Raw genomic sequence first — 11384 nt, forward strand, 5'->3', positions numbered from 1 at the left:
TTTCTGGCTGGAGTTTATTAAAATACATTTAAAGGTGACATATTATACCAGATGTGAGTGTGATTAACCGTTACTAGCCATTTTGAAATTCGGCCCAATCTAGGTGGACACGCCCACAAGTGACGTCAGAAGCGGCAGATTTTCAAAACGGCTAATCCCACTCAAACCTGGTGGTATAATATGTCACATTTAACAAGGCTCAAATACATGGTGTAGATACCCCTGGCTGGTTCCATTTTAAGGTGATTTTGGACTGAGCCCCTCACTGGCTTTTGTTGCATTTTAACTCAAAATCCCAGACTTTTACCACAGTGTGAATAACATGTGGACTCGAAGGAGAGGGTGGACTGGACTACCCTGCCTCAGTGAGCCAGTGTATCCAGGGGGTGGATGTCTCTCAAGGCTTCACATTCAAACCCACATCTCAAGGAGTATTGTGCAGGTCAAAGTGCTCAGCTCTAGAGGGCGCTAGTGGGCCGGGCCAGACCTTAATGGTGCTGTGGCCTTTGCTGGTCACATGTAGCCGAGAACAACGTGGTTCATCAACCTAGACCAGTGAAAACATGAACTGAGTGGAATTCAGTGTGTTCTTCCAAAGATTTGTTTAATGGTTTTAGAAAGCCTGTCGTGATCTTTTGCCCTCTCACAATATTGTCCCTGATTTTTATGCCATGCCAAGCCAATAAAAAATAAATATAAAACATAAATAAATAAATATAGCTATGCAATAAAACCTGATATATAGGAAATAAATATACAAATAAATAACTATTTATTTGTATATTTATATCAATGAGTCAATATAGTTTTATACATAAATAAATGTCCCCTGAAATAAATAAATGTGGAATTAGGAAATAAAAGACCTCTCTGTAAAGGGTTTAAACAAGACATAATTAAATGTTTCAGCTGAGAGTCCCTGGAGGGCTCATTTTGGTCAAACAAACCTCTGTTGGTCAACAAAGTTGCTGATCTAACTGAGACTTCAGGCATAGGATAAAATCTTTCTTTTAAACTAGTGTTGTAATGGAAAGACATGTTTTACCATTCTGTCCACTGAGAGACAGTTTTCCCTGTTTTTACAATGCAATTGACATATTTTTAGGTTTTAAATATAGGAAAATTTGCCGTCACAAATGTCAACTGTTACCTTTGTGATTGGCAAAGATGGTCGTCTTTGTAAGATCCAAAATAAATGTGAAAAGTTACCTTTATGTTGATTTTGAATCAGAAGTTGAAGGTCAAGGATCTTGATAGAATAGAAGAAAATTAAGAAATGAAAGACTTAGACACTGTCAACAGCAGGCATGTGAGGTGGAAGAACAGAAACTTGTGTTTGGGGAAGGGCTGGCCTGAAGGGTTGAACATTCATATGTTTCTAAATTGGTTCAATCATTTGTTTTTATTGATTGGCCAATTATTTTTTTTCCAATTTCCTTTATTTTTGTTTAAGATTAAGAGTTGTGTTGGTACAATGTATATGTGAAATAGTTGTTGTTAAAAATAATGTTAAAAATAAAAATGTTCAAAAATCTATTTGATCTCTCTCTATCTTCTCTCCCTTTCTCTTTTTCTCTCTCTACACTCTCTCTCTACTCTCTCTCTCTATGCTCTCTCTACTCTCTCTCTCTACGGTCTCTCTCTCTCTATGCTCTCTCTCCTTTTCTCTCTCTACGTTCTCTCTCTCTATGCTCTCTCTTTCTCTCTCTCTCGCTCTCTCTCCAGTGACAGTCAGAAGTTCTCGTGACTTCATGGGTTTCCTGCTCCAGGCCCGAGGTGCTGGGGGGCAAGAGGCGGGGTCCCAGCTGGGAATGAGGGGCTCCTGGTCTCTCACCCCCCCTGGCACACACACCCTGGGGTGCTTCAGCCCCGGTGACACCCTCACCCACTCAGACAAACAACTGAAGAGGAACCTGTCCTTTGTCTGGAGAGCTCCAGACCACCCACTGGGAGACATCCAGTTCTAGTAAGTCTGCTCCACACCATACCATAATAATAAACCATAATATATCATGATATACCATACTAATAAACTAATATATATCATGATATACCATAATATTTCATGATTTACCATAATAATAAACCATAACATACCATGATATACCATAATATATAAACCATTGCATATCATGATATACCATAATACACTGTATCATGATATACCATAATAATATACCATAATATATCATAATAATACACAATAACATACCCACTATACCATAATAATAAACCATAACATGCCATGATATACCATAATATATTATGAGTAATGAGTAATAATATCCCATTCCACTGCTTAATCAAAATATTCCAAACCATACCATAATAGAGCTAACCAAAGTATACCTTAATAATACCATAATATACAATTACCTACCATAATATACAATGATATTCCACGTTGGACATAAATACCATAATGCATATCTATCTAACGATATGTGGTACAACATATACCAGATCCTTATCAAACACCCCTTTTGTTCCCAGTATCACCGTGGTACAGTCCTACTTCATCTACTGGGCAGGGATTAAGTCTCCAGTGGTGCATGATGGGAGCAGAAGTTTCCAGAATAGCAGTGACACCATAATGTTGAATAGAAGGCCACTCTCAGAACTACCGGAAGAGGAACATCCTGTACCAGGTGAGTACACACACACACACACACACACACACACACACACATACACACACACACACACACACACAGTCTTGTATATATCACCTTGTTAGGACTCTCTGTAGGGCCATCACTTTTGAGGACTATGCCTTCCAGGCAACATAGAGATATAGAAATTATACCATTGGGTTCAGAAAAAAATCTGTTATAATATGTGCACTTGAAATTAAGTATACACTCAATAAAAAAAAACACATGCTTTTTTACCAGCTTCTTAGGACCTCAGTGCCCGCCCACAAGGCGGGGCCAGTGTGTGTGTGTGAGCATGTGTAACACCTATGTTAGGACCTGTAAGACCTAGTTAGCACCTACTTCTGTCAACCTGTTTCTGTCCATTTTGAATACTTAATTACTGATCAAGAATACCAGCAATGTCTTAGGATGCCAGCTCGGCCTAGTGGAGATGGTTGGAGAGGATGGTGTCAAGACTGTCATCCATGCTGAATGAGCTTCACGCAAGACAATCTAAGCAGCTGCTTAAGAGACTGCTTCACTGAATGTGTGGGAAGGCGAGGCAGGCCCTGCCGTCCTGTTGCTGTTGACTGTATGATCAACACTGTCACAGTAGACCACACAATAGCTAGAACCACTTTAACGTCTGTACTGTACTGTACATCAATGGGCATTTGTTTAACATCTCTGGCTATTAGTACTTTAATATTACTTAGGTTACATGCTTAATACCTGTGGGCACTGGGAAGCAGTGAAAACCCAGTAATTGTTGCTGTAGGTGAACATTTGCATGACCATATACATTACCAGTGTGCAGCAGTGGCAACTCTGTTGATGTGTGATGTGATGATGCTCATCATGCGCATGTACACAAGGGCCCTATTCATATTAACCTTGATGTCACTGCTCCTGCAACAATGCAAACTTCTCAACTGTCAGAATGGATTACTGTACACCAACTCAGCACCAATTAAATCTGTAATATTATTCCTCATTTACTACTGTCTTACTCTGATGTGTTGTTAATTAACACAACTTTTAAAAGCTTTATCTTTTGAAAGAAGTTTATTGGCATTTATTTGCAACCAAACAAACAGCCAAACAAAATACACAAACCCTATATATATTATGTCCGAGAGAAAAAAACGATTTGTCCTGAAAACGATCAATCTTAAACATTTTAATTATTAATAGCACAAACTTACTTGAAAGTTTTCCTGGACAAGGAGACTATTCTATTCCTAACAAAGAATTTCCCTGCCCTCCAATCGCTACTTTTAAAACGATTTGACCTGAAAACGATCAATCTTAAACATTTTAATTATTAATAGCACAAACTTACTTGAACATTTTCCTGGACAAGGAGACTATTCTATTCCTAACAAAGAATTTCACTGCCCTCCAATCCCTACTTTTAAAACGATTTGACCTGAAAACGATCAATCTTAAACATAACACATTAATAGCACAAACTTTCTTGAAAGAAACAGACAAACAGCCAAACAAAATACACAAACCCTATATATATATTATGTCCGAGAGAAAAAACGATTTGACCTGAAAACGATCAATCTTAAACATAACACATTAATAGCACAAACTTACTTGAACGTTTTCCTGGACAAGGAGACTATTCTATTCCTAACAAAGAATTTCACTGCCCTCCAATCCCTACTTTTCAGGGCTTCGGGAGAACTGGCAATACATTCCTGGCACTCCTCCTTTCCAGGAGTTTTCCCTTCCTTGAGGAATCGGCCCATTTTAGCCTCGATAGCTGCCACCTCTATTTGGGTCCATTTTCTTTTGGTTGACTGGGAACTTTTAGGTACTTGTAAGGTTAAAAAAAGAGTAAAGATTAGCCATATATTCTTTGCGTTTAGTGTATGAAATACAGACCCTCTAGAAGAGACTTATTCCTTGTGCCTTACCTGAAATCTCTGATGCTGCTGTGTAGAGTATGCAGAAAATAGCAGGGGAGAATAAACAAACAGGCAGATCAGATTAACATTCATTCAAATTAACAGGCTGATCAAGATACTGACATCATATGAGTTACATCTCATCTCAAATCTCCAATTTTCAAAATAAGCTAACACAATGCAGCAGATCTTACAGGCTGCCAATTACTATCCTGAGGAGCACTCGTAATCAAACTCATATTGGGTGGTGGTAATACCTGGTGATGGATGTTCTACATCCTCCATCTCTAAAGAGGGCTCACCAGTTTCTGAAAAATAAACATCACAACAAAATGTTAGTAGAATAGTTAATTAATAATGATCAATCTTTGGGTGTAATTACATAAGTCAGCACATAAACTCTGGCTGGTAGAGGTGTTGAAATTAATCAAATAATCCATGCATTGCGATGTGGACCTGGACGATGTTGTATCGATGTTGTTGCCACTTGTTAAAATGCTTAAAGCTAAACAATCTTTAGAATAATATTCCAATAGCAGCAGGATGTACCAAAAGTTTAAAAAGTCTTCCGTGCAAAATGGGTAGGCTACATATTATATCCAGTTTAGTTAGGCTTGGGCGAAGACAGGTACATTTGAGGTGGTGTTGGTACCTGGTTGATCTGTTGATCCAGCTGGTAGCGGCTGTCCGGCTGGTGATCTGTCTGGAGATCCGCCCGATGTTGGATCTGCATCCTCCAATTCTGCATGGGGGGATGTCGAAGTGATCTCAACTGTTTCTGAAAAATAAACATCACAACAAAATGTTAGTAGAATAGTTAATTAATAATTATCAATCTTTGGGTGTAATTACATAAGTCAGAACATAAACTCTGGATTTTTACCATTTGGCTCAATTGAGATTTCCTCAAGGCTCTTTCCCTTGAACTCCGAAAGGCGTCCTTGTTCGCATGCCATCAGGATTTTACTAATCTTTGCCAGTTGCAAAGTTCCCTCTGGCAGGCGATAATACTGCCTGTGGATGCGGACATCATGGCCAAGGAAATCAGCTAGCTGATCTAGCTCCGTGTCGTTTAGATTCAGCACTTTTGACAATGTTGAAACTTGCTTCCGCAATTTTGTCGATGAGAGGGTATCTGGTCGCTGCGCTCCACAGACTCGGGCGAACAGACGAATAGCGTCTGACCCCCTCAAGTGGTTGACTGTACCAGGCCTGGCGAAAAGGAAGTTGTTGTTTGGCAGCACTCCACATGCGGATCTCTGAGTTGAAAGTAGTTCGAGAGACTCTACTACGGCCGGCGTCAGTAGCACAGGGACCTTTCTCCCTCTTTTGCCACGAATTTCTAACCGTGTAAAGTACTTGCATAGCACTTTCTCGACATCTGACAAGGCATGTGCCAAATCATCATGGAGGGGTGTGTTGGTTCTTGACAAGAATGCTGTCAAATACATCTTTGAAACCTCTCCCTCTCTTCGTCGGTTGAACAAGATGACCTGAGTCAGAATCACTTGTGCAAGTTTGGTCCAATTTTGTGGTGTCTGATCACCAGAGAGTACACCATAGTATTCCTTCTGTCTCTCATCTAAACACAAATGCATTTTTTTTACATCTTCGGTGAATGGAATGAGCTGGGGTGCATTCCATTTGGCTTCATGTAATGATCTGTATGCCGAGGCAGAGACATATTCATTCCATCGTATTTTATAAATTTGATGGAAGTCTTCGATGGAATTAGCCTTTTCTTTGTTGCCAGCTATAAGAGCTTCGCAGGTAACCAGATCGGCAACCTTCTTTAGGCTGTGCCCAAGTTTTAAGGCCAGGTTAGATTTTTTAAAAACGTTTTTTTCCTGATCAAAGCCTGCCACTCTTTTCACCGCAGTGATTAAGTGATCGATATTTGATGGCATGACGTACTCTTCTATTTTAGTAAGTGGAGTGGTCTTGCGCCCTGCCTGGACCAATCTGCCTAGTTCCCTGAGGGTCTGCCTCGTGTGCTCTTGCTGCATACCTCCTTTTTTATTAAACATTTGTTCCCCAAGAGCAATGATTACTCTGTCTTTTTTAACAGTGTCTGCTATTTCATCCTGAAACATATTGTTTATCATTTCCCAGACTTTGGAGCCGACTCCGTTTGGAATTGGCTGTGCATTTGCACAAAGAGCTTGAATTCGCGTTCTTCCTGTTCTCTTGCTTTTTTGTGCAAGTGCGCACCCTTTATTATGTTTCCAGAGAAACTTCCTCTTGAAGAGGCCTTGGCAGTTGGCACAGTGCATGTAATCTTTGGGGTCCAGTGTCTCACTGCTTGACTGCTTGCACGGCACAATGATCCCTTTTCCCTCCTTTATCACGTCAATGTTGTGGGCGCGATTTCCCTTTCTTCTTATGAAGTCTAATTGTACCCTTCTTTCTTTTGATTTCTTGGGACAGGCCAGGGCCCTGGCCACTTCACTCTCTCTGGAGTGCTTTTGCTCCAGGTGGCGTGCAATCTTGGCATATGATTTTTCACAGAAAAGGCAGAAGTTCCTTTTAGCATGATAGTTCTTTGTCCCATCCTTTCTTTTCTTCACCTTACTAACCCCTAATGAACCACTGCTACTATGTTCAGGTTCTCCTCTGACAGCCGCGTAAGTTTTCATACATCGGGTCTTGAAAATCAAAGGACAAAGAACAAGGGCACATTATTAATACTAATGTGGAGATATCTGATGCAGCTATTCTAACTTTGCAAAATGCTGACCATAGCTACTTCTGCTACAGTATCACTACCACATAAATAGACTCCAACCTTTTTTTTCCAACTTACCTGCACATTCTTCATAATAGGCTCTTCATCAGAGGAGTCTTCACCAGATGTTTCTGGCACATATTCTTTGTCCTCATCATCACTGGGGTCACTTAAGGCGGCAAGGATGTCTTCTCTTTCCTGCTGATGTATTCTCACACCTTTAGGGAAACTTACTTGCACCTTCTTCATAATAGGCTCTTCATCAGAGGAGTCTTCACCAGATGTTTCCGGCACATAATCTTTGTCCTCATAATCACTGGGGTCACTTAAGGCGGCAAGGATGTCTTCTCTTTCCTGCTGATGTAACAGCAAACAACACAAGCAAATAAGAATGTTAAATCAAAAATGGATCAAATGACTAAGTGTGCAAGCAACAGTTATTGCACACTAACATGTCCTTGTTACATTGTACCTACAACAGACTGTTGTCTTTTGCAAGTTGCCTTGGATAAATCATTTATCCAAGGCAGAGGGGAACCGTCAGGGCCCTCTAGGCCCTCAGAGAGGGCCCAAGATATTCTAGATATTCTAATTTTATTTTATTAATTCATAATTTGACAATCAACATCTAAACAAAAATGTTTCAGAGGAAATAAACGCTTCAAACCTGCATATTCAATTTGTGTTGGAATGTGAAGGGTTAAATGAAAGAAGCCCCTTTGTCAGCCTATCAGAATTTTGCTGACTCGGCAGTTGTTGGGAAGAAAAATGCTATGCAGCTCTGTGATTGGTGGTCCCGCTATAATTTTACAGAGGGTTGAGTAATAGTAATTCAATGAGACTAATTTCAAATGACGGTAAAATTGACCAATCATATCTTCCCTCTAAATGGGTGGGCTTTGTTATCCCTAACTTTATGACAAGTTCTGCCCGCTGTGAGGGACACAAATTACAAGCCAATAAACTAGCTACTAGCTTATGGGGCATGATTTGGTTTACTTCACGATGGCAGCTAGTGGAAGTGGAGTCTTGGTCCGGGTTCGGGTACACAGATGGTCCGGGTAAACAGTCTTCATCATGACATGGATCATTAAGGATCACTAAGGTGTCTTCTCTTTCCTGTCCCTATAACAAACAATTAACACAAGGATGTGTAGATCAGATAATACTTTCAACTGCCTTGAGTATATGAAAAACAGAAAAACAGCTTATATGCAAGGGCTATCGGTGAACTGGACTAAATCATACATTAAGCCTAATAGCTTAACAATTCAATTGTGCAATAATTGGACATCTTGTGCAGGACTACTTGTGTTTTAATGCTGCTGATATTCCTACTGAAATATTGACTGCATGCTTGCACTACTGTTATTACTATTAACTATTTATTACTGTATTTTACATTAATGATGGCATAAATGTATATTGCTTACATGTAAGGTAGTGTATGAATGGAATGTGTTTGATTATTTATTACTGTCTTGAGATTCAGGCACAGCACAACAAATTTTGTTGTAATTTTATAGACAATGACAATACAAGCTATTCTATTCTATTGTATGATTTTTAACACCGTCTCTCCAAAGCAACTAAGGTGTTTTGGTAAAAACACAGTCTTGGACTTCCCATCACTACTTACAGATTTGCTCCTCTCATACAGATCCTGCTTCAATTCAGATTTGTCACGATGCCGGCGCAAGACATCTAGCCGTCTTCTCAGTCTTCCCAGAATCTATCATCAATAATTTTCAAAGTAACATACAAAATGGATGCATAATATTAAGCTTAATATTCAATAGGGGTGGGAATCTCTTGGCACCTCACATTTCGATTCGATTCTGATTCAGAGGTTAACGATTCGATTTTTACATACATTTCCATGCGGGATTTTCAAAAATATATATACATCTGACTTAGAGTTACTACTCAGAGTTCGCTAATCACTTCCCACTTGTGCATGATCATTAAAGACAATCAACAGATGAATTACCTTATCTAATATTTTATATTAGATAAAGTCGGTTCTCTGCGCAGAGAACCCGCAGGCAGAAAGGAGTTTTGTTTAATGGAAAATAATAATAATAATAATAATAATAATAATTTGTTTCCAATTATTAATTTTTCTGCATCGAGACAGAATTGTTCTAGAGAGAATCGCGATGCATCGAAGAATCTATTATTTTTCCCACCCCTAATATTCAATATACTTCAAAGCAACTAAATACTTCAGCAGATTAGATGGCTGTTTTTATATGAGGCTGAAGAGAAGTTAACCCTTGACAGAAGTTGACACCTGTCTTTGTGAAAAATGAAAAATAATTAATAAAAAAAAGATTTGTTCTGTCCGTTATTAGAAGACACACAGCGAGTCAGACCTGCCTTGGCCGGTGCGTCTTTTACGCATTCTGAAGGTGCCTGTTTTATCATGTTATTATTATTACTATTAGGCAATATTCCGCATAAAATGGGCTTGGATTTGGCCTCTCGTGGGCCGTTTGGGCCGGCCAATCACGGAGCGGCATGGTTGTTGGGATCGCGCGGCCCCGCGGCCCCACCGCCCCACCCCCACCCCCACCCCCCCCCCCCCCCCCCCCCCCACCCCCCCCCCTCGTCAACAATTGTGTCCGCGCGCAACAAACCCCCCCCCCCCCCCCCTCAACAATTACCCGCGACCGGTTATAATGCGCAAATGCCCGGGCCGTTTTTTGCTCCCAGTCCGTCACTGATCATCATCTTGCTTTATTATTATTAGCACTACCGTCTCCTCCAAACTAAACAAGCGGCGTCTCTTCGGAGCTGTCATTTTCTTAAATGAGCCGCGGCGATGTTTCAAATGAGCTCCTAATGCCTGATTTACTGTCGCGCATGAGAGAACGCGCGAGCCGCGCATCAGGCAAAAAAAAAAAAAAACGTGCGGTCACGTGACGGTCACGTGCCCCGCACATGGTCTGTCGCACCGCCCTTTTTAAGGTGCGTCTGATGGCTGTAAATGTTGAGGGGGGGGCGGGGTTGCGCGCGGACAGGATTGTTGAGGGGGGGGGGGGGGGGGGGGGGGTGGCGCGCGGACGGGATTGTTGAGGGGGGGGGGGGGGGTGGTTTTAATCTGATCGGTTAACCGGTTTCAACCGGTTAATGAGGCTCGGTGGTCGGTCAAGAATATTTTTAATTTTCGCCATCCCTAGTTAGGATTAGCGCATTAATAATTTAGTAATAGGAATATAGCCTTATTCAAAGTGTGCAAGTTGACAGCGCTACCACCAAAACAGGAATGACCAATAAAACACCTACCCCATCAGGTTCTTCAGTTGGCTTTAATATATCAGGCATCTCTCTCTCTTCAAACTGAAAATATAAGCAGTCATTCATTTAAAAATAATTAAATATAAATTCAATGAAACCTCAAGTCAGAAACAGAGCCAACAGTTTAAAAAAGATTGCAGGTGGCCACCTTATATGGTGCAGTCTGCTCTGACTTTTTCTTTTTACTTAATCTGGGCTCATATCAAATACAATGCTTATTTAATTAATTTAATTTAATTAATTAAAGAGACGTACCTGATCACAGAGCTCTTCTGGTTCACATTCCATGACTTCTACAACAGAATAACTAATAGTCAGTACAGCACAGAAAATCGATTTAATTTGCAAATCAAGGCATCATCATCTAACTAGCACAAAGTATTTTGTCATTTGTCTAAGATAACCTTTGTGACCTTATCTAACTTAGAATAATGCCTTACCTTTTATATAATATGAATAAAAATACAGGGACAGCAGCTATTCTGAACATTCAACTCAAACTAGCTCTTCAATAAGGGTGCAAGCAATTTGACTGACGTTCATTACAGAAATTACATTACTCATTACAGAAATAAATCTAAATGTAGTCAAATAATGAACAGATATGATGGTATAATTTATTAAAATTAAAATTAAATTAAATTAAATTAAATATTAAATTAATAATTCCTTACCTTTACTGGTGTCATAAATACTGCTGTCTCATGTGGATGAATAGTTGAAGGAGTGGGAGTTTTCCCGCCTGCGCGGGTTGGCGCGAAAAGATGGCGCGAAAAATGCCCTTAATTTTAGGGTGGGGGATGG

At 40.1% G+C, this 11384-nt stretch overlaps 1 protein-coding gene across 1 annotated transcript in view; it reads left to right on the forward strand.

Annotated features, from left to right (window-relative positions):
• LOC311373320 (reelin domain-containing protein 1-like) overlaps nt 1-2902 on the forward strand; it is a gene marked incomplete at both ends in the record, with an annotated part of 4251 nt that extends 1349 nt beyond the window's left edge. The window contains 3 exons of the mRNA XM_084490101.1: nt 1726-1966; nt 2494-2648; nt 2895-2902. Coding sequence (XP_084346227.1) covers nt 1726-1966; nt 2494-2648; nt 2895-2902 — 404 coding nt within the window. The remainder of the gene's footprint in view (nt 1-1725; nt 1967-2493; nt 2649-2894) is intronic.
• Nucleotides 2903-11384: the final 8482 nt, after the last annotated feature.

The sequence above is a fragment of the Micromesistius poutassou genome (genome assembly GCF_964030765.1).
Source record: "Micromesistius poutassou genome assembly, contig: SCAFFOLD_5384, whole genome shotgun sequence".
Lineage (NCBI taxonomy): Eukaryota > Metazoa > Chordata > Actinopteri > Gadiformes > Gadidae > Micromesistius > Micromesistius poutassou.